This window comes from Hylaeus volcanicus, chromosome 3 (genome assembly GCF_026283585.1).
Source record: "Hylaeus volcanicus isolate JK05 chromosome 3, UHH_iyHylVolc1.0_haploid, whole genome shotgun sequence".
In the NCBI taxonomy this organism is placed as follows: Eukaryota; Metazoa; Arthropoda; class Insecta; order Hymenoptera; family Colletidae; genus Hylaeus; species Hylaeus volcanicus.
The window spans coordinates 12,192,651-12,217,437 of record NC_071978.1 but is presented as its reverse complement, the minus strand read 5'-3'; the positions used below and the strand labels follow the sequence as shown (position 1 = coordinate 12,217,437).

The window sequence follows — 24,787 nt, the reverse complement described above, 5'->3', positions numbered from 1 at the left end:
CCGACCCTCTGCCACCAAAACACCTTTTTCTTGAATGGGAAACGGAAACTGACCGTTCAGAACGACTCCACAAACGGGTGCATGCTTTGCGACTGGTATGATAAACGACGGGGGCAAACAAAATGAATCATGTTTGGTAGGCAAGGGTTGCGTCAACACGGGATTCTCATGTACAACGACAAGTATACAAAAAGTGGCGAACGACTTCAGTAATGTTTACAGTGTAGTACATTTACAAATTGATCGCGAGTCTCTTGGAAAGATGTTAGAGATTGTTTCAAGGAAAACAAAAGAAAGGCTCGTTAAAAGGAAGATTTCTGTATTTGTTAACACGCTGACTGTCACCCAACTCGTGAAAGTTTATACAAGCCTTACACTTTGTTTTTATATAATCGAAATTTATTTTTGTTGAATTTAAACTAGTACTTATTTTCGCAATTTCGCCAAATTCATGAATCCTATACAGATTTATTATCTTTAACATCTCATCTTCAAAAGTGATTTATTTAATTCAGTGAAAAATCCTGTCACCCATATGTGGATAACATGGCGATGAACGTGTTAATACACTTGTATATAGGATATAAAAAATGATTCCCACTCTCCAACATGCCTAATACACCATCCAACTACCGTCAATGGAATATCGTCACAATTCATTACAAAAAAAAAATGTATAAAAAAAGTTATTTTCCCAAAGCATCTACCCCTCGACGATGGCACAGGCCTAACGAAGGAATCACAGGAAGAAAGCATCGTGAGTCGAAAAATCTCCTGGTTGATGCTGCACATCGTGCCGAGCATGGATCCGCGCGCGCATCTGCGCGAGAGGGAGGGTTCTTCCCCGTTGTTCTGTTAGGGGTAGTTGGTCGTAGGGAAAATCGCGAACGGAGTGGGGGGTCGGGGCAGAATCGAGCGAACGACTCGCCGGTGTCGTTGCCGGTGATAGTAGTAGTCGGACGTAACGACGCCGATGACGTCGACGGAGGGCGCTAGCGACGCGGTCGACTTAATCGCTGGTAGTAGTAGTAGCCGGGTGGTGGTGGTCGGAATCGTAGTGGCGTGCGTACACGCGACGTGCTCGTGTACCAATGGGGGTAGGGAGCTTTGACAGCGTCCCTGAGTGGTGGTAGCGAGAAACGTGCGAGCGAGATAGAGGTATAGAGGCGAGCAGGCAGCGGCGAAGCGAAAGGGTGTTTCACTCGGCTCATATTAGACTAGTCTGTCAGTGCGCGCGGTTCGGCGGTGGCGCGATACTCCGGTTAGTGCGGTGGCTGGTAGAAACCAGCGTCTATTCGCGCGACCACGTTTCCGTGGAAAGAGATAACGTTAGGGGCGAGTCTGACGGAGCGAGAAGGACAGAGTGAGAAGGAAAGAGAGGAGACTGGGAGAGAGACAGAGGGGTGCGTAGGTGTGTGCGCGCCGGCGACGCTGGTCTGGCAGCGGTAGAGAGAGAGAGTGGTGCACGGAAGTGGCGGTGGCGAGTCGCGGTGGATGGTGGATAGTGGCGGTTCGGGCGGTAGGTTGGATCGGTCGTTTGGAACGTCTTCGTCTTCGTCGTCGTCGTCGTCGTCGTTCGTGATCGTAGTGGATCGAGAGGAAGGTGCCGGGGACGCGTGGAGGAGCCGAGCCAACGGAGACGAGACGACGACGGGACCGGAGAGAAGAGACGCGAGGATGAGATCGATAAGGAGGGAGTTGAGGTGTGGGTTTCGCGAAACGGGGACGCCGCGCCGCGCGTAGAGACGCGGCTGGTAAACATACGCGCGTAAAATACTCACGCAGGGCGGCCAGCCAGGAACGCACCCACGCACGCGCCCCGACGCTCGAGAAGTCGGTATCGTCGCGGCTGGACAATCGGAGGCGACGCGATCGCCGGGACTCACCCTCATCCTGAGGATCGGGAGACGGAGAGGGAGAGAGAGGAGAGAACCGGGAGAAGCAGGGAAAGAGGGAAGACGGATACCTATCGGATTGGAGCTGACGGATTCGCCGAGGAAACGGGATCATCCTCCTCCCTTTCTCTCTCCCCCTCGATCTCTATTCATCTCCGCTCTATGGGCTTTGCCGACGAAAGAAGGTCAAAGATCGATCGTCGAGTACGAGGGTCGTGACCTCACGCACACGTACACACACGTATACGTCGGACACGCCAGCTACACCTAGCCACGCGCGCGATAGGAGCGCGAAGGTGGATCCTCGCGAGAAAGGAGCAGAAGGATCGAGACGAGAGACTGCTAGCTGCCCATGGGCGAAGGTGGATCCGAGAACGATGAGGCAGATCGATCGCACGGCGAAACGGTGTTCTCGTCGATCGACGTGTTAGGCGTTGTCGTCAATGCCCGCCACTCGTGGACGAACATTTCCGCGTAGAGTAGAAGACCCGGCACGCCGGCACGCCGCCACGTTGCGTCTAAGATCGAGACGCGATCGCTGCACTCGAGCTGGACACCGGTCGGTCCTAAGTGACTGGATATACGTGAGAAATCGGGGACGAGTGGACGCGCGTAAGCTCGAGGATCTCCACGCGCGTTTCAGACGCACCGCGTCGCGGAGCAACGTGCCACGATGAACAGAGACTCGATAACAGCTCGAAGGATCTAGAGATCTAGACAGCGTTAGAACACGAGTAGAGAAATCGAGCCGATTATTCGGCGATCGAGAAACGACCTAGCGACGACTGAGTAGGAACAGGGATCCGGAAGACTAGAAGTATCGACTGAGTATATCGAACCTGCGCCACGATCAACAAACACTCGTAGAAGAGAAGAAACGATAGAGCGTTAGCATACGGAGTATCGTCCAAGTGGGATTCAAGGGACTGATGTAAGCTCTAGCACTAGAAGAACAAGCATAACAATTTTTTACCGATCGAATGTCAGGGTGTCGACGAGTCGAGAACCTACGCCAAGATGATCCACGAGTAACGGCATAAGGAAACTCGAAGGACTCGGACACTGGACACGATATAAAGTATAGGAATCTTCGTAACGATAACCCATGATAGGACGAACCGACACTTTGTACAACCTATCTAGATATCCAGCGTTAGAATACGAAGTATCCCTCGAACGATCGCCGCGGATACCAGAGGATATCGAGCCATAAGAGTGACCGATTAGAGCAGAACGGTTATCCGCGGAGCAGCGCACAGCGCGAGCTGACGGAGTCGTCCACGAGAAGGCGGAAGCGCGACGAAAACGTGTCGGTGTGGTGAACCCAGGGAGGAAGGATGTCGAGGGACCCGTACTCGAGCGGAAGCGGAGTGGTCGGGCCAGGAGGCGGCACTCGTTCGCCGCGAAGCGGTCGTCGCGTGGGCGAGTTGCCCACGGTCGACCGTAGCCCGTCGAGGAGCTACGCGAGCGGTCGTGGTAGTCCGTTGGGTCGGAAGAGAGGCACTCGTAGCGGCAACAACTCGCCGGAGCACCTCGGATACGGCAGCTACCATCACCATCAGCTGGGCAGCCCGTACTACTCCCGCGACGAGGACCTCGGCAGTCCCGTGATGCTCGAGGAGAGGGGCAGGAGTATGTCAACCGGGGGCGGTGGGGGCGGACATCACAGATCCAGAAGCGCCTCGAGACCCGCCATGTCCAGCTCGGCGGGCATGTCGGCGAGGTACCCCAGCCTCGATCGCGCGTCAGCGGGGCTGCTCGATCATGATCGCGAGTTCGTGCCTATACGGGATCCGCGGGAACGGAGCCGCGACCGCGGCCTCTACCTCGAGGACGAGCTCTACGGATCGAGATCGGCCAGGCAGAGCCCGAATCCTCACATGCTGCGAGACGGCGGTGTCTACATCGGCGAGCTGCAGCACCAGAACAACGATCTCCAACGCGAGCTCGGGAACCTCAAGAAGGAGCTCGAGCTGACGAACCAAAAGCTCGGCAGCTCGATGCACAGCATCAAGACCTTCTGGAGTCCCGAGCTTAAGAAGGAGAGAGCGTTGAGGAAAGAGGAGAGCACCAAGTACAGTTTGATCAACGAACAGCTGAAGCTGCTCAACTCTGAAAATCAGGTCAGTCGAATGCGGATTTCCCCGTTCTCTTCTTCATCGTTGCGATTAATTCATGGTATCAGGGGGTTGTACGTTACGATTTCGAGACACCCCTCTGATAGACCGTGCGTTCTCGTGCCCCATTTCGGTGACGTTCGCGCCGTGGAATTGAGGTCGATTCGATTAGGTCGAGTTCTCGCCAGTGATTGATCCTGCGGGTGCCGAATCCTCACACTGAACTTGGGGAACCATAAAATTCCTCCGATAACCGTAAAGTGTACCTTTTCGAGTATATATCGTTTAAAAGTCTCTGGAAGAAAACCGTAGGAAAATTTGCACTTCCTCGGCGGTTATCCATCAACACAGACCGTCTCGTTTCTTTTTGTTTTTTCAAGATGTACTTTCCCAACGCTTCGTAATAGACGCGTTTATTGATTGGCCAAAAATGCAGCGCGATGGGGGAGCCACCGATAGACCGATTCCGCGAGCGTTTTCAGCTAGATCGTAGAACGTAATATTCCAACGATTGAACGCGACGAACGGATGGGATTCGATTAGGTTCTCATTGATAGTTGACCGTGACGTTACCAATTGGAGAGCCCGCGACCATTCACAATTGGCATCGTAACAAGTTCAGTTCGAATTCGGCATCTTCTGCGTTTCTTTGAACGAGAGGTGTACGCATTGCCTTCGAGGACGTCGACTGGATCAATATGTTAGCCGTTCCCGAAGCCCGTTGCGTATTTATGTAATGTCGGGCAAAGTCGCGCCGCTCTTCTTTGGAAGCATTGTCTTGAGGAGCGATTAAAGACGTTTGCCTTCGATGACGTGCAATTTGTCCACTGCTCGCGAGCTGTTTGTCTGCAGCGTCATTGGATCTCATTCGTGGATCACGTGTTCGTTCGTGACGAGTCTTAAGTAGCTCCTGCCGAGTCAAGTTCTGGAGCAACGTGTGTCTCTTTTTAACGAGCACTCGACTATCGCGTGGTTTCTTTTTAATGGGTCCTTTACCGAGTGACTTCTGCTCGAGCTTCTGAACTCGAACACACCGAATTAACGATGGACTTGACTGAAATAAGTCGAATTATGAGGCCTTGGAGGATGTAATAATCGCACTATAAGGATTTTAATTTTGATTACGCTTAATCCGACAGATGTCAAATGGGACGTACCAATGGAAACGTTAGTCAGTCATAGATCATAATTTTTTAAATTCAATCTAGATGAGAATAGTTATTTTTAGGACTTGCGAGCGGTGTATGAGATCATGTTTATGATGCTATGTAATGGTCCACTGGTTCGATACCGGATAATCAATCAGGGGGGCAATTTATCCGCCCATTTTTAACTTGTTTGGAGTTTAAAAATAGTTCTAAAGACTGTTTTATTTTACCCAACATTTTTTCTAAATAGAAGCAGGACGTGCTACATCGGTGTTTATTTTTGGAGCCTTCGCAGTCTGTCGGTGACTGTCAATCTGCTCCCAACTAGTTTGTGATTCAAGTTTATTAAAATTCACCCTTCGATCTGTAATCCACCATCGATTATTAATGGCCCCATCGCCAAATTGTTTCCAGAAGTCGATCATAATTTAGTTTACGGCGTTTTAAATTCCCTCTCGTGACAGACGGTCAAACAGAATGGCACGTGCGTTATCCGTCAATGTTGCTGCGTTTGGCTGGCCCCAGCATATTTTTGGCCGCGATGGCGATGAGGCGGGCAGTGCATGAGTCATTGCCACCTAGAGTAGAAGAATCTCAGAGAGTCAGATTCCCTGGCCGTCTGCCCACGTTTGTTCCTTTTTATCTGCCGTCTGCTCCGCGAGCAAGTCGAGGGAGGCTACTCTTACGTGGCAACGACACGTGCCATGCGATCACGAGCATCGTCGTCGCGCCATTGTTCCATGAGACGTTCCCCAACGAAGGGTTCGAGGTCGAAATTGCATAATTGCCCTCCTCTGGCCTCCGAGACGTCACTGGGCGTCCCTCAAAAATTGGGGCGCAACGAGTTGACGAAACATTGAACGTGAACTTGGTCGTCGAGAGGCTGGTCGGGTTTTATTTCGAAAAACATACTACTCCAGATATGGAACAGAATTACACACTGTGTAATTATTTATTTGGAAGGTTTATTCCATTGAATATTCTGCTTAGCTCTTATTACTCCATTAACCTTTTGCACCACAAATTTTCTGATTTCTGTGTTTACAATTGAGGGCACACAATCTAAAAATGACCAACACTATCGTTTAGGGCAAATACCCTTATCTGTACGCACGAAGAAAGACCAGTTTTCTTTAAAAGCTACACAATTAGGATTTAAAAAAAAATTTTATCCATACTAATTTTAGTGCAAGATAATCCTAAATATTAAATTACATTGGCGCGAGAAACAAAATAATTCAGGTCCGAAAGGGTTAACATGTGATACATCAATTTTATCGAAATAGTGGATGAAACCCTGAGCAATTTCTATATAGACAATTTTCTCCATCTGTGAATCGAGTATTTAAAAATATAAGTAAACGCAGGAATAATCTTTTTCCTCTTGGAAAATCCTGGAGGTCGATCAACAGTTCTCCACTGTTAGCAAATTCGCAGTCCCGTCCCCTACCCTCCATTAACATCGGAAACTTCGGAATGGAACGCGCAAAAAACGCATTAAACGGGTGGAAAACCGGTGGGGTAGTCCGACGCGGGGGTGGAATTAATTTTCCTTTTCTCTCGGGTCACGTACGCCAGCAGCCTCGAAATTGGCATACTCTGGAAGTGGGTCGTAAAAAACGCGACGAAGCTTTTGCAATGTTATCGTTCTGACGATATCTCGCATTGTTGTCTCCCTTCCTCGCCCGTGTCATCTCCTGTCCCCAAAAACGCAGGTTACCGTAAAGGGGCGGAAATTAAACTCCGTGGTTCGCTGCGTCCAACCGTTGCAGGCAATCTTCCTTTCCTTTTTCCGCTTTTTTTCTTCGTGTCGTTCTGTCGATTTCTCTTTGTACAACGATAATTAGTAAACGTTTTTTTGAAAATGGCGTTGAGGACAATTTCGAAAAGAATCGAGTCAGAGTAACCGTTATATATTTTAAATATAACTTAAGCGTAGACTGTGCTCCTGAGAGGAATATTACAATGTAGCAAATATTCTTCGTCAAAGGAGCAAAATGTAGTTTGCTCATCCAAGCAAAGGACAATTGAATTTCTCTTTCTACAATTATTCTACAGAGTTCATATTTAATTACCCAACGTGATGTACAATTTCTAGACGAAACTGTTTCAGGAATAAAAAATTAGTTCAGTCTGAAATTTTGTGTAGTTATTGAGAACGCACAGGGTTGAAATTGTACATCGTGTGCAGTGAATTGATAGTAATGCCAGACGACTGAGAAACGAGTGGTAAATTAGTCACACGAAATTCAATTGTGATTCGAGCAAGTAATTAAATATGAAATCTTCGCGACGCTCGACAAAAGTTTAATTCTTGGAGGTGGGGACGGTGTTGGAGGCTCGACAAAAGGAATTGATTTCAACACAGGAAGAGTGGGATAAATTACGTGGGCTCTGTTGGCCACGGGATTCTGCTCATAACTTAATATCGTTAAAGTGGGCTCCTTAATAGTTGGTACTCGTGCATACCGCCGCTTTAATTCACTTGAACTGCAGCTGCCACTCAGTGCCGTACCCAAATCAAGGGCACCTGGACCTTAACATTATTTCCCTCGCGTCAATGCTTGATGCTTTTATTTTTTATTTATACAAGGTTTTTAATGTTTGTACCAATATCAAATTAAAAATTGACGAGGTGTTTGAATAATAGTTTCTTTATATTCTTGGGTCTCCTCGACAGATTTATTCATAATTAATCGAGGTCAGAGCAGTAGTGAAATTTACTGACATAAATCTCTTTACTTAAGCGAAGTATAAAATCCACCAGAAAGAGATTTAAATTCGTTTACACGGTTCAAAGTTCACGGTTTAAAGATTTTTATTCGTGTTAAAGGTGATGGAAATAGAGGAAGGTGATATTTATGATTCATTTATTTACAGTGGCTGTTAATATTTTCATCAAGCACCTATTTATTTTCCCCGTCATTTTTAAAGCAGCCAATTTCCGATTTGAGAAACGCAAACTAGGAGGGTATAAATTCAGCGAACCGACACCGTCGAACGGGGCAAAGAAAGCAACGCGAAAAATCGATACATCGGAAAGCAGGCTACTGGAGGATATTGCCAGCCCCTGTTTTCTCGAAAATAAACGAGCTAGCTTTAATATTCCGCGAGACCCGTACACCGTGTTACACTGTGAAAATAGACATAATATAAAAGCGCTTAAGCCCTCTGAAACAGTACCTGTTCTTCTTCTTCGTGCGGAGGAGAACCTCCTGGATTTCCTTTCCTAGTTTCGCTCTCCGAGTTTCACGTTTCATGTGGTGAAAAATGTTTTTCGCCGCATTGCCCACGCGAGGCAAAAAGTTACTGGCCCTCGTGCATTAGGGGAGTTAAACCTGTCTATGTTTTACTCAGGAGTTGAACTTCACGTGTAATTTTTGACTCCAGTTGGAGGCAAAAATCCTTAACTTTGTTAAATTATTACATGGCGTGGATTGCATAGCTATGCATAGCCTTGATTTTAGCCGTTCACAAATCGATTAACTCCACTTTTTGAAAAATCTTAAATTTTTAGTGTAAAAGCACTTGGTGTAGTAATATCTTTTTATATTTATAATAACTTTCTTGAATAGTAAAGATTAACACCGTTGAAAGACAATATTTCTTTGGCCATTGAATAATAAATAATTTATTTCAGAGGCCATTTTGATCGCATTTCTCAACCTTTTGTGATATGGAGTTAATCGATTTGTGCGATGAACGGGTCAATCATAGGTCGTTGAACTCATTCTTCATCGAACACAGAACCTTTTCGAGGATGGAAGATATCGCGGTATCCTCTTTCTAGTAGATCACACTCTGTAATAGTTGACACATATTCATTTTTCATTATTCCTGTAACGAACCCGAGTCTCGTAGAAATTCCCAAAGGTATTACTGAATCAGTCAGCGTACCAAAAAAATTCTTAGGATATTTCCGCGTGTCGTTGGAAATAGTGGCGTAAAGCTTGGGCGTTGACCCGTTAATTATCGGTTCGAAATAAAGCTGAATCTAAAATCTTGTTGACCTAGGATTGAAAGAAAGTCACGAACGCGTTCCCACAACTGAGGCAACTCATTGTTCCACTTCCGTCGCCTGGCGTCTACCCTCTTCAAATTCTTTTCAATCTCACGAAACGAGTCTGGGTTCGTCCTCTCCGTAGTTTTTACTCCGTCGTCGTCGGGAACATCTTGGCTCCTCTAGCGTCGTCCCTGCCCCCCTGTAACCCTCGGTGCTCCCATCGTCTGGTTTTGCTACACGGAAGGTTTCGTCGCATACATTACCAGCTCAGCCGTTGAAAGTCCTGTTTTTAGGAAAAACGGATCCTGAATGTCTCTCGTTAGCTTTCCTTTTGCTCGCGGCGCGTCGACGTTTTCGAATTGAATACCCGTGGGGCTTTGGCGTTATTTGCTCCGAGCGAATTGAAGACAATGTCGGCCAGGTAGGGGGGAGATTTAGTCTTTGAGAATTACCATAGTCCGTTGCATTGTTCCCTCTTTGGTACAGCGCGGGACATTGTTATCGATAGCGGAGCGTGTTGACCCAGGACGAATTTTTAAACGTCCCCGAGGAATAATGCACGGGGTGGAACGCGTAACTCGACGCTCCTTCGTTAGCTTCGGCGATAATGTGTCGAGGGAAATTTTAGTCAGGCTGTTGGTTTTCTTTTTACAGTGGGTGTAAAATGTATTCGTACACCGATCAATTTCCCAAAAAACTTTTTTGTGAAATTGTATTAGGTTGTCCCAAATGTTTCTTTCGTGAGTTGCATTCAATTATTTTCTGTGGCAGTGTTTATATAAATAGACAATCTAATTTCTTAGACATTGATGCTGTAACAGTAATGAAGCGAAATGAATCGTCGTAGACAATTCAGTAATGTAACATAAAACATAAAATATTGTGTATATATTAATTATTAATAAAACGAAAGAAACTTTTGGAACAAACTAATAGTTTCTTAACTTCTTTCTTTATAATCAATGATATTTTACATGTTCTCGGAAGTCTCTAAGATAGTGATAGTCCAAACAACATTTACTAGTTAATATAATTTGTGAAATTAACAAAAAGATGCGAAAAGTGAGAAAAAGTATAGAAGCAATAAGTATTTGTAAGATTCTTACAACGAACCATTTACAGTAGAGTTTGTAACGTAAACACATTAGTTTATTGCTCCGTACGAATTAGAAAACATCAAATTTCCAGTAAAGTACTTTTAAAAAAGGTTCTAATAGAGGAATGGAAGAAGATCCCACTTCTTATTAACTTTTAACTAATAACTTAGTTAATTTAATGCTTAGAAGAGTTACAATAATTAAAAAATCAAAAGTAAATCCCACGAAGGAAGTATTATATACTTATAAATTGATGTAAATTTTTATTCTTTTTTTAATCAAGTGTTAAAAATTAAACAGTTTTGCGAATACTTATTGCTTCAACATTTCTATCGATAAATTGTTTTTTTCTTGTTAATTCTGCAATTGACATAAATAGCTACTTTTTTTTGTGATCTATCTATTCTAGAGATTTCCGAGAATATGTAGAATGTCATTGTTTATAAAAAATAAGTTAATAAATTACAATTTTACATAGTTTTTTGGAAATTGCTCCGTGTACGAATACTTTCTACACCCACTGTAGGTATATTCTGTTATTAACACATTGACCGCCACGCCACCCACAGAATGGGTGACAAGGATTTTCATTGAGGAATAAATAAATTAAGTCTGAAAGCGAGGTGTCGAAGAAAATTAAGTTGGATAGGATTGGTAAATTGAACATTCTAAAGAGATCGCAAAAATAAGCTTAAACAACATTTAACCTCGCAGGAATTTTCACGAATGTTAGCCTGGCAGTCAATGTATTCTTGTTAAATAAAAAATTGTATTATTTTTACAACGAACAGTCTCTTCAGTCTTTAATTGCTTGCTTTATTTTGGAAAATTGTTCTTGCTTCGGCTTACTGGACGTGTCAAGGCTTCCGCTTTCTGGGGAAACCTGATGGAAAATTTAAAGAGAGACGTACAGTTACCAAGGACGAGACGGGATGAACGTTTGCACAATGCTTTCCAGAATTTCATACCGAAGCAATGGGTCCCCTAGGCGGGAGATATTTTTTCCGGAATCGATATAACCCAGTAACCCGAATTATTTTTGTATCTAAGCCTGAATTTGGCGGCCTGGCTCCCAGAAACACTGGCTCGGTCGTCGTGCCATTTTTACCCTTTTTGTCTGGCGCTCCCACTTTTTGCGACTCTCCTCGTCTTCCTCTCGTTTATCATCGCTCGTAACGATCACTTTAAAACCGCGCAAGCAAATGGTATACCCGTGAGATTTCCCCTTCGTTTTTCCTCGATGGGAATTCCTTGTAATTCTCCTGTAACCCCGATTAAAATCAAACGACAATTTCAGGCGATAAGAGTTTGCTTGCGTTGATAACGTTCCGTGTACTAAAAAGGGATTTCGCGAAATGAAATATTAACTGATATCGGAGCTTTCGTCCCCGGGAGCTAAAAAATCAGTAAAACGAAGCACGGACCGATATTGGAAAATATAACCTCAAAAGTATCGGTTTATTATATATAATACATATTACGCGCATATTTTATTCAATACAAGAAAGAATTGTAGACTTTAGTATAACGTCGACGTATCGTTTTAATACTTACAGTGGGTGTAGAATGTACTCGTACACCGATCAATTTCCCAAAAAACTTTTGTATGAAATTGTACTTTCTTAACTTCTTTTTTTGTAATCAATGATATTTTACATATTCTCGGAAGTCTCTAAGATAAATACAGTCCAAACAACATTTACTAGTTAATATAATTTGTGAAATTAACAAAAAGATGCGAAAAGTGGGTAAAAGTATAGAAGCAATAAGTATTTGGACGATTCTTATGACGAACCATTAACAGCAGAGTTTGTAACATAAACACATTAGTTTATTGTTTCGTGCGAATTAGAAAGCATAAAATTCCCAGTAAAGTACTTTTAAACAGTTGTCCGAATACTTATTGCTTCAACATTTCTATCGATTAATTGTTTTTTTTCTTGTTAATTTCGCAACTTACATAAATAGCTATTTTTGTTGTAATCTATCTATTCTAGAGATTTCCGAGAATATGTAGAATGTCATAGTTTATAAAAAATAAGTTAATAAATTACAATTTTACATAGTTTTTTGGAAATTGCTCGGTGTACGAATACTTTCTACACCCACTGTATTTATCTTGTTGCACTGCTGAAAATAATTCAAATTGATACGTTTGTTGAATTTTTTTAAAGTGCAACGTATATTTATGAATTCAGTAACCATTTTAATATATAGCAATTAATATAAATATATTTTTAATGCAGTAAACGAATCGCAGTAATAGAGGTACGATTGTAGTAGTAACAACTTAACCATAATTGGAATTTATAGCGCTACCATTTTCAATTTGCCATAGAGACCGTGTGCATAATTTGAATCGGGGAGAGTCCAAAAACCGTGGAACGTTGTCCCAAGCGTATATTAAATTTTCTTTGCTGGGAAATTACGTTGTAGCGATACTTCGCGACGAAAACCCGTGGGCGTCAGGTGGCAATACATATTCGGAAAATTCGGAAGTTTCATCCCGTGGAAAGCGTGAAACACATGGACAGAGGGGTCTGGTGGGCACGCGTCGATCGATCAATTTATTTTTGAAGTCCACGAGAGACACGTTTACACTGTAACCCCGAGGAACAATGCGGTCGTGCCATAGTTAAACCGCGTGGCATAGGTTCTCTCTAATAATCCGTCTCGATATATTTAGGCCGATCGATATAGACGGATGTGTGCTGTGCGCTTTACGCTACGTGCACAGCATTCTCACGCTGTTTCTATTCCACCTTCGTGTATGACAAGGGATAACTGGTTTTCTTTAAAGAAATGTAGGGAACGTGGTGCACCATCTTGGAACACTTTATAACGGTCTCTTATTTTATATTATTTATCGACGTAAGATCGAAACAATATCGAAGAAATATTTTACTAGCTTAGAAAGCATTCAGTTATGAGGTTCTCTCTAGAACAATTAAAATTTTTAATATATACAGTCAGTTTCATGAATATTCCTAACCTCTATGTCTATTAAAAAAATTTGTCTAAATTAATATATATATAATGAAAGATTTATTTGGAAACATCAAACTCGTCATTTAATTTAGACAAATTTTATATATATATATATACAAGTGTAAAGTTTATCCATGTACATATTTATAACGAAACATTTATTTTAAAACATTAAGCATATTATTTCATTTAGACAAACTTCTTAAATAGACGTAGAGGGTACGAATATGTATGAGACTGACTGCATATTATTAAAATAAATAAATAGAGGTAAAATATAGAAATGAAGTAGGAAACAGTTCAGTTTGATATTCATGACTATTCTCGATTTCTGCTTAGAATAACGAGCCAACCAGCAATTTCCAGGGACATTAAATACCATTCCACGACTCGACGTGCACAGTCTTTCCACACTGGACGCGTCTCGTCGCAGGCCTCGTGTCTAACCGCTTATAAATCATGCTTTGAAGGGATGTGTGCGCACAAACCACGAGTGGGTTAATGAGGAAGTGACTTCTAGTGTGTCGCGGGGCGTTATTTGTACATCAGGCCAGGCGTCTAGGTGTTGGTACACGTCACCCGTCCCTTAATGCTCACCAAGATTATTATAACGTCGCCTCGGCAATTCGAACTGAACGACGACGGTGCACGAACCATTTGGAAAACCCTGTTATGCTCGCAATTGGCGAAACAATGCAAATTCAACTCCCATTGTGTACCGAGAATTTGTAATGCAAATGCAACAAGTTTTCACGTTACGTGAAGCTCCCAATTTCCTTTTATTTTCTTAATTGTCTATTTCCTTCATTCTGCTTCAGCACTGAGGGGCAGTCCTAATTTCAAATCGCACACTACTTTTTTAAAACAATGAACTGTCTGTGATCTGTATACTTTTGCAACCCTTAAGGGGGTATCCTAAAGTAGGAGGACTAAAAAAAGTGGTTTTTCGTGAATTTTTTTAGGATGGACAAAAATAATTCTATCGAACTTTTTATCCTATTTTCATACATATTTGAGTAGTCTGTACAAATTTTTTAAACAAGAAATATTCAAATTGTGTCGACTGCGACGCACATTTGTAAAGTACCTCACAATTAAAATCTCCTATCGGCGGGAAAGATGCAGGTCGTAATTTTGGTTTGACACAAAAAAACCAACAGAAATTTTCATTTTCATACATTTTTCTTCTATGTGAACTAAGAAAACCCCGCAAAAATGGTGAAATGTGAAATTACTGCATGTTTGAAAAAAAGAATGAGTTCTTTGGGTGAAAAAAATCACTTTAACTTGATAAAAAAGTTGTTTAGAATTTTTTTTGTATGAATTTTCTCTACAAATGTGTGTCGCCATTCGACTCAATTTGAATATTTCTTGTTGAAAAAATTTGTACAGACTGCTCAAATATGTATGAAAATAGGATAAAAAGTTCGATAAAATTATTTTTTTCCATCCTAAAAAGATTCACGAAAAGCCGCTTTTTTTTAGATCTAATTCAGGATACTCCCTTAAAACGCCTTCAGCCTTCCTTCGATACAATTTTCTATCGATAACAAGTAACTTGATAATCCCAGAAATTGTTAGAAATTGAGAAACGTCAAAAGTCCATCGAATATCTAACATGTTTGCTTTTCTCCAGTCCCAAATGGAACCTCAAGTATAATTTACTTTTGCTTTTAAGCTCCTCGAGTTTCTCGTCGGCGAAGAAATTTCTGTCCCGCCTGAAAGCACTGCTACTAAAATTACTGTACAACGACGGAGTGGATTAATCCTCGATATCGATTCCGTAATCTATGTCAGATTACTTAATGGGATGACCCTCGGAGTTATTTCCGTGTATGTCAGCCATCGAAGCTCATCAGACATAAGTACACACATGTGTCGGAAATCGATAGAACGTTGCGATCCGTTTGCGAACACTGCTGCATTTTTTCTTAACTAATATTTCATGATATCTTGCAGGTAATTCAAAGTTGAGTAAATAATGAGTATAAATGATGAATAAAATAACGAACGTTCGGAGTAATTTTTGTTTTCATTGTATAAACAACGCTGCAGGGCAAATATTAATCGGGGTTCCATAAATATGCGTATTCGAAATGAGTCGCTGAAAAGTGTACACTTCGTGCAGCTTCGATTTTCTACTCGAATTTAAATCTCAGCTTCGTATTATATCGTATTGCGTATGTACATAAAATACAATGAAAAATGCATGTTTAAACTGTATTTCCGCGTTTCCTGCGCCAAACGGAACGAAAAGAAACGCTTCCGGTGCTCCAGACGCGTTGGGCGGGAAAAAATGCGTCGGGAAATGAGAGTAGCGCGTCAGGAACAAAGAGACGCCAGGCGTCGACTCGTCTTCGTTGCAAAACGCACGGTTTTCGACTCGAAAAAGACGAGGAAAATTTAACTGGAATGATAGACCAAATTTTGTCTAGATAGATAAGCATCCATTTATTTATTATTTATCACTCGATATTCTTAATTTAGTTTTCCAATTTCTGTTCAGCAAAATACGCACATAAAGACAAAGACACGACCAAGGAATGTGCCTCGGATAAAACTCGTTGTTTACACGAAATCCATTTCGAGCAACTGCTTTCGTTTAGGAGCGTGTTCGCGCGTATGTGTTATTTCAGCTATTTGCCTCGTTCGTCGTTTATTTATGCTGCTTCGTTCCCTTCTGCGTTTTCTCTTTTTTTATTCTTCGCTGGTAAAAATTCATTTCGACTGCAGATCGAACCGACCTACACATGCGCGTCGCGAGATAAGACGCGCAGCTGTCGAAACTTCTCCCCCTATTCGCTCGTCGCGACAGCTTCCACGCGATTCAGGAGTTCGTTTTTCCGATAATACGAGCAGCCATGAATCCCGCAGATGACGGATGAGTTTATTCTACGACTGTGCTCCGAACAGAAGTTTCTTCAATACCGCGCTCGCAATTAAAGGCCACGAATCTTTAACTTTCTTTTTTCAATTGTACATATATTCACGAGAATATTTCACACTGGTGTGGTCGTTGAAGGATGAGGCAAATGTCTCTGGGAAATGAGTATATACAGTCAGTCTCATAAACATTCGTATCCTCTATGTCTATTAACACGTTGATCGCCACGTCACTCATATATAGGTAACAGTGCTCTTCACTGAAGAACTCAAAAAATTGATTCCAAAATTTAAGTGTCAAAGAAAATGAATTTCAATGAAATTCTTGAATTTCGATAACGACACAAAAATAAATACCGCAATAAATGTTTGATTATGTAGTTTCCAGTAGTCTGTAAACAAAATTTAAACACTGTAGAAATCTTCAAGAGTATTAGTCTGGGAATCAACGTGTTAAAGAAGTTTGTCTAAATTAGGTGATAGGTCGATATTTTCAAATAAATGTTTCATGATAAATAATTACAATGTTTATAATGAATATACATTTGGTTCGATGTTTTCAAATAAATGTTTCATGATAAATAATTACAATGTTCATAATGAATATACATTTGGGTATGTTAAATCTAACGTTTAATTTAGACAAATTCCTTCAATAAACATAGAGGGTACGAATATTTATGGGAGTGACCGTATACAATATAATGGGTCTATGTGTTACGTGAAAAATGCAGTTTAGAACTTTTGCTGACGATATCTGTAGCTACTGACTAATTATTCGTGACACCACAATTGGACTAAATTATTAGGGGGACCAGAAAGTAATGTCGTTTCTGTGAATGTTAATACTTGTTTATCATATATCAGCTCATTGTATACCAGTTGATTTTTATCGATCAGATATTGAAAATTTGCACACTAGATAACAAAAGATTGTTGATAACGAGGGCGATTACATAATTGATTAAAAATAAAAACTTGTTATAAATTTATTTGTTTGAATTTAATGTAAAAGATACGACATTACTTTCTGGTCCCCCTAATAGTACAAAGATAAAAGCAAAAGTTGCGATGGCACAAGGATATTTTCTTTGCTAATGTTGCAGTAAGAATTGAATAAAAATCGTAATCCTCTCATTCCTAGAAGCCTACCCATCAAGATTAACAAATTCCTCTAACCACCCTCACCGAGAAGCACACCTATCCCCCACCTAGCATCGTTCACGACTTTACACAACCTTTCCACAGTTCTCCAAGACTCCATTCCACTCTTCCCCTCGAAGACTTATTTGACAGATGGAAAAGCTGTGAATGAATGAATGCAACCCGGAAATCAGTCGAGTTTCTCGCGTGGAATGTACCTTCCCTGTACACGATAGCATCACTCGCACCTAACGCAAACGTCGGTCACAACGAAGAGGAAAAATCGTCTCTTGTAGCTATATCTGGGTCACGCTCCGGGACATCTGGGTTATGCCAGGGACACACGATAAACTCCACTTTTATTCGGCGTTTTACGATCGATGCTTCCGACCGGCGTTATCGGTGACGTTCTATTCTTCCACGCGACCTGTATCCGCCAGACGGACAGGAGCAACGTCAGGGGTCGAAAACGAAAAATCACTTGCATCCCCCTCTTGTGTCGTCCCTCCACCCGCTTTAATTTGGCACCGGTGGTCGCTGTATTTATCCGCATCAGGCTTGTTTCGCCGGTGGAAATCTCGCGAAACATTTTTCGGGGTGGAAATGCGACCGACTATTCCTCCCTCGAGGGTAAAAATTGGGGAACACTTTTGATTGTTTTTTAAAGAACTCATCTTTGAAAAAGGTTTACAAATTCTTCTGTGAAGAAGTTAATATTAGGTTGTCCCGAAAGTTTCTTTCGCGAGTTGCACTCAATTATTTTATGTGGTCGTGTTTAAATAAATAGACAATCTAATTTCATAGATATTCATGTTGTAACAGTAATGGAGCAAAATGAATCGTGCACAATTCAGTAATGCAACATAAAACATAAACTATTGTGCATGTATTACTTATTAATAAAGCGAAAGAAACTTTTTGGGACAACCTAATATTTAATCAGGGGTCACTGTGAAACTAAGTCACAGTAACACTGTGTCATTTTTAATACACGCATATACATAACAATAGAAAATATTTTCCCATTCTTTAGAATGCATATCATTACTGTGCCGAAGGAAAAGTCTGCACTTGCATTCATTTCCTCGGAATTAATTTCCAAAGCAGACTTAATTCCAGAGCAATTTAACTGTCTAGTTTTGGAAGCTAAATTCTTTCAAATTTTTATTATTTCACCCTCCTCAGATAAATAGTTACTCCCTCTAACTCCCCTCGCATCGTCGACTATATTATTCATACCATTCTCCATTCCTTCGAATCGTCCTCACACATGAAACGTGGAAATATGAAAATCCCTTCAAAATGGCGGCCATTCCTCTTCTTCGTTTCCCATCCATGGTCGCGAACGATTCGTTTCCAAGGAGTTATGGTCCCCAGGGCGCGGTTCGTTGGACGTTTTAAGATTTCCCGTCGCTGCGCTCATCTTCCACTAGAGGAAACGACACGAATATTCTCCGAGGACATTTACGCGCGTTTTAGCGCGGTTCGTTTATCCGAGCTGCCTTTATATCGCTGGCGATGCATCGGATGAGATCGTAAACAGGCAATAAAGCTCAGCAGTTGGCAACGCCGTAAAGAGGATCGGTGGTTTAGTGGTTCTCGATCCAACTCGGGGAAACAGCAAAGATGCAACGAACCCGCACCAGGAATTGCAACTCGTAAACTGGGAAAATCAATCGAGTCCCGACGCTGGCGCGTTTAAAATCGCGTTTCAGATCACGGCGGGAGGAGGGACGCTAGATTGAAACACCTTGATTCGATTGACCATAAAACGTGTGAGCACTTTGAAGAAAGAGGGTGGGTTAAGGGAGGTTCCATTCTAGAAAGTGCAATTATTTGCGCCATTAAATAAGTGGGTATCGTTAAATGACACATGGATCATTAGATTTTAATCGTTTACTAGACCTAGACGACTATTGATCGAAAGTTCAAGACAACTTGTTTCTTTTTTCGATGGCTTACGTATAAATACGCACATGTATTTTAAAGATTTGAAAGTATTCGTGCGATATGGTTCTGTGTCTCAGAGGCAAATTGTGTTCACATCAAATCTCGTAAATTCAATATTTTAAGAACCAATGAAGCGTACGAAATTAATTGTCTGAAAATATTTTTAAAATTTGAACTCGTCACAGTGTTCTCCTGCGAAAACACAATTTTTCCTACCGCGATTCCAACCGTTTCAGTTAAAAATTATTGGAACAATCGAGAGATCCTACGTTAGATGCTGGAATTCGACGTGTCGAGCTCGCTAGGTTATAAATAATCGTGCATACCGCATCTATAAATGCGCAGCGTTTGATTAAAGCGACGATACCGGAACACACTGCGATATCAGAGGCGCACACTAAGCTGGACGCACGCGAACGGGTCTCCGTTTAAGTTCGTTTCACACTTGCGCCAGAACGTAACGGAAAATCTCAGCCGTGTTTGCAGCATGGTCTTTGTTATCAGAACCCAGCTGTCACGCAACCCCCATGGGGGCCAATGCGCAAGGCTATAAAGATTGCCTTTGATTGTGAGAATATCACGATGTGAGAAAAATTCTTCCTTTTGCTTATAAAATGTGCTTTCACAAAGGGAATATAGCCGATTATTGGTTTATGCGATAGGAAGTCTCGATCCATAGTGAAATTACCCCTTCTATAAATTCTCCCAATTCTTTTCTGATTCCTTTCATTGTGAGTAATCATGATGTGAGAAAAATTCTTCTTTCTGCTTATAAAATGTGCTTTCACAAAGAGAATATTGCCGACTATTGGTTTATGCGATAGGAAGTCTCGATCCATAGTGAAAATGCCCTTTCTGTAAATTCTGGTGACTGGAAACACGAATGCACCTGAGTTTCTATATATTTATTTCTACTGTGTGTAACAGTCACGCACATTGGGCTGTTGCAATTGTGTACTGGCCTTTACACAAAGATCGAGCAATTTTTACTCGACCCTCACGATCCGTGCAGCAGATACCGTACTTGCCAAGCCATTTTCCAGCGCGGGAACATAATTACAATTGCCACGGTTGATTCATTGCCGCAATTTCTCTGCCCAGCTCGCGATACGACTTCGGTGTAGGTGCAGCCAATTTTATCGTATAGGGAACAGCGCCGTTTGAACTCCTGCGACTTATTCGCGCGATGGGATCGACAGCGAAGAGAACTAGCGAAGTTATCGTTATACCGTTACTGTAACCTGTTTGTACAAAGTATCCCTTTCCTTACTCAAATATCCATAATGGTGAAATTCAGTTCCATTTTGAGTAATTAAGTGTGGTGGTGCACGAGGTGCACGAGTGATGTGAAATAAAGAGAACTGTGTAGTGTCCTTAAAACACGATTCGAAATGAATAGCTCAGGTTGCGATTTTTGTCGTGACCGCGCCGGATTTAATTTCACTTTTTGGCGAATCGCGAATAAATCGAAAATTCATAGGAGTGTCGTTAGAATTCTTCCTCTGAACTGTCCACGAGGGAAACTGGGTAAAGTAGTTCTGTAAGTTTCCCTTGAGAAACCCAATATGGAACGCGGGCATGTGCCACGAGGGATGCACGGATCTCGTCGCGATAAAAGCTTGGTAAGAAAAACGTTTAAAAGTTTCACTTTGAAATTTCGAACGCGCGCGTCCTCCTTTTCCCATACTTGTCGAATTTATGTGCGATTGGCTCAAAATTGCATGCTTGTCGAGCGTGTCGGGTGTCGCCGTCGAAGAAGTTGCGAATATTTCACGGCGAACAGACAAAGGGCGAAACAAGGAGGGTGGAAATAAGGGTGGACGTGACAAACTGCGTAGGAGAATTGGGTCGAGCCGTGGTAGACAAATACTAGATCAAAGCGTGGCGAATGGGGGTTGTTAAACATCAGTCGCGCTGCTTTTAACGCTTCGACTGAGGACACGGTCTATTCTCGCAGAGTGGAGGCTATTTGGACGCTTACCTTAACGCATCGCGAATTTGTGGCGAGCACAGGTTACTTCATTTAAACGAACTTTGCACGATTTTAATTCCTGGACTTCAAAGAAGATAAACATTGCAAGCACGACGAATTTTAACTGTTTCACTGAAAAGCACATATATTCATTACTTGTGACAGCGTATGAAAAGGTTTTCAGTAAACCTTTAAGAGAATTTACTTCTATACCCAACAAAGTTAAGTGGCCATTTTATTCGCCTGCTTAAATAAAGAAAGAATTTAATGAGAATTCATTCATTGCATACTTGCTCGATATATACGATGTACAAGAAGTTTTAATTAATAAAGGGTACAGATTCATACATCGCGTACATAAAATTTAAAGGATATCGATAATGATCCACATTAGCTTTTGAAAATTAATTATTCGTTCTTAGTAATAATAATAATAATAATACTTTTACAGGCAATTCTGCTCTTGACATCAAATACAATTAAAAAAAATAAAAAATTCAGAAAAATAGAGACAAGCACAACATTTTTAAATTCTGGAATTAACTCATGAAAAAGATTAGCAGGCATATTAGGGTTGTTAGCCGTCACATATGCTCTCGTAATGCAGTTTTGCTTACGTATTGAGGTACGGTATGGATCAGTATAAAAAATATTATCGTATTTAAGTAGCTTTTTTGGAGCATTAAGTTTCAATAAATGTCTTAGGATATTCAATGTTTCTGTTAATAATTTTAAAAACGAGCATGAGGTCGGCTACAGGAGCATTTGCATAGTACATAGGATGTTGGCACAGTTGTGACATGCTATATCCATAGATCTACCAATCTTGTAAGAGACGTACCTTAAGAATTCGCGTTGATGTTAATGTTTTAAAAGTACAATGAATTTGCTGTTTCTCCTCTTTCGAAACGTCTAGCCTTCGAAAATGTTGGTAGAGAAGTGATCTGAATACAGTCGCGCCAGGTAACAATACATTTATTTGAGAATAGATGGAACGCTGTGCAGCGTCCGTAAGAATCAAGGTTTTGGAAAACTGAGGGAGAAAGAGAGGAGGTGCAGGGGATGTAGGAAAACGAGAGAGAAAGGGAAGATGATGACGGAGCAGAAGCAGAGGCGTTATCGAGCGACAGCAACTCTTCCCTTCTCTCGTGTGCTTCACCTTCTCCCTCGCTCTTCCTGTGCTTTTTCGCTCTTTTTTACGCACCCTGTGTCTCCCTCACCCCCTCCAGGCTTCTCCGTGTGACCCTGTTTCCGTCTGCCTCTCTCCTACGATCCTCTTCCACCCCCAACTCGCTCCAACTACCCCCTCGTTCCTATGTTTCACCGTTTCCCACCCTCCGTTCCCTTTCTCCGCCCCTGCACATGCACTGCACACCCTTATCGTGCTTCCTTCCACAGCCCCCGCCGCCTGAACGCTCGTACTACAACGTGCATGGGCTGCGAGAGGGTTGCATTCGAGTTTTCCGGCTCTCTGAACCTCCCACCAGCTCGTGTATCGTCGAAGTTACCCTTAAACAGCGGTAGAATCGAGCGAAATAATGTCGGTTTTCGGGGTCGAGTCGAGCCTGTCCCAGTGAAAAGGTTCATTCGAGCCAACCCCTTCGTCTGGCTGGCCTCGTTAACCCTTCGCTGGGATCGAAACTGTTCCACGTCGAAGGGGGACGAGTAATTGAGTGTTTACGAGGACAGGTTACGAATTTTTGAATGACAACTTCGTTTCAATGAAAACCCACCCCCGCGAGGGGTGAAAGTTCGTCTTAAGGCCGCAGTCCGGCTGGGTAATCGATTCGCATATCTCTTTTTGCTTGGTGAATTTCAAACGTTGAATAATCTGGATTAAATGCATTTTCGAAGTGCGATAAATATTCGATGTACTACATAATCAATTCGAGCTTTTAATTGATTCTCCGTGTTTTAAAATGTAAAAGCTTTTGAATGATATTACCCTCGGTACCATAAAGCGATAAGCACCTCTTCATTGAATATTCCTATTTTGCACAATATAATTGGATCGAATGTCGACGATATCCTCAGACATGGAAAACTGGCATGGCAGCCGACGCGTTAATACTATATAAAGCTCCTTATCTTATTATTACAATTTTCTCTCTTTTCCAATTTTCTGTTATTATGGTAAATCATTTCTGATATTCTTCTTCTCGTCGTATCAAATCATTATTCTTTATGCATTATTTCCTTTCTAATTATTTTATTTTATTTTATTTTACTCCCGTTCCATGCTCCTCTGGACACGATGCGCTTCACTTCTGCTGCAATGAAGACTCATTATTCCCATTACTGAGATAATTGAATTGCTTCTCTCGTAAGTCAACGAGCAATTGCGATCGTGCTATTAGAATTCTTACAAGGGCACTCCATGTATGAAATAAAAATTAGGAAGACTCGAAAGGTGAAATGCAACGTAACAAACTCGTTGATTTTATTCATTTATGATACCCATTATAAATTTTGCCCAAGTCTATTAATCAATTGTTAAAGTTCGTCTCGAGCTACCCAACAGTTCCTCGCTTTGGCGTAATTATCGTCTATTAATGCGTCCAATCGAGCGAAAATTAAAGCACATACTGCTTCGCTCGATGGATCGTATAAATGTTTATGTTCCTTTTATACTCGAAAATATCGTCGATATTGGACCGCGGAGAAATTAAAATAGACGCCCGTCGGAGTTGATCGATCGCGTAAAATGTTTAACGCTGCGCGTCGGCGTCTGGACGTCTCGTTTCGCGCTTTTGTATTTGGCGCGTGGGCTCCATGCCAATTCTAGTCCGCCAATCGTTGTAAAGCAGCAATTTCGAAAGGTGAATGCGAAACTCGATGGGACGAAATCTATTTGTTCGCGAATCGCTTTACTGGATAAATTGATTTATAATGCGAAACCGACCTTCCATTCTCGTCCAACGGGTCATTGGAAACGTGGACTTTATTTCGTTAATACCATTCAGCTAGTACATTGAAATTCTGAAGTCGGAATAAAAATCGTAAAAAACACGTTGCGATTTTCGCATTTAAATTATTACTGAAACGAACGTATTGTTATTGTTCGACGAATAGCCAGAAGTTATTTATTTATCGAACTCCCATAAAATAATCGATCAGTTCCAACCCTAACGGCGATTACAGGGGTTGCAACGACGCTTCTCTGAATCGCTGGAATCGCGTTGCTCGATTCGAGGGCAACGGTAATCTCCGCGCCGATCTAATCTAACTGAACTAAATGGAATTAAAGGAAAGGGAGCTTCGTTAAACGCTAGCAACACGGCTCGAAATAATTGTCTTTCGAGATTACAGAAGCCATCTTGCTCGTTAGCTAAGATGTCGCGACAGCTTGTCGTGCTTTGCACTTGGCGATTGTTGAGCTTTAATCGTGGAAGGAGGGAATATCATCCATTGCGTCGAACAATGAAAGAGGAGTAACTTAGGTGCGCGATATTAATAAAGCGATCGCAGTTCTGGGAGTAATCGAGAGCATTAGGCAGTATTTAGACGAAATTACTCGGTCGGAGGAACACTACTCCGAGTGGAAATACTAATTGAAGTTAAACTTTTTCCCAAAGCGCAAGTAAACGCAAT

The 24,787-nt window shown here is 42.0% G+C and overlaps 1 protein-coding gene across 5 annotated transcripts in view; it reads left to right on the top strand.

Annotated features, from left to right (window-relative positions):
• The first annotated feature begins 316 nt into the window (after positions 1 to 316).
• The window catches only part of LOC128874013 (trichohyalin), a 96,992-nt gene continuing 72,521 nt past the window's right edge, over positions 317 to 24,787 (top strand). For 3 of the 5 annotated variants that reach the window (XM_054118224.1, XM_054118223.1, XM_054118222.1), the window contains exon 1: positions 321 to 4,018. In XM_054118224.1, the coding sequence (XP_053974199.1) occupies positions 3,233 to 4,018 (786 nt within the window). In that variant the 5' untranslated portion in view covers positions 321 to 3,232. Of the gene's footprint in view, positions 4,019 to 24,787 lie in introns of all 5 variants that reach the window. The other 2 variants (XM_054118221.1, XM_054118226.1) reach the window with 2 other exon arrangements.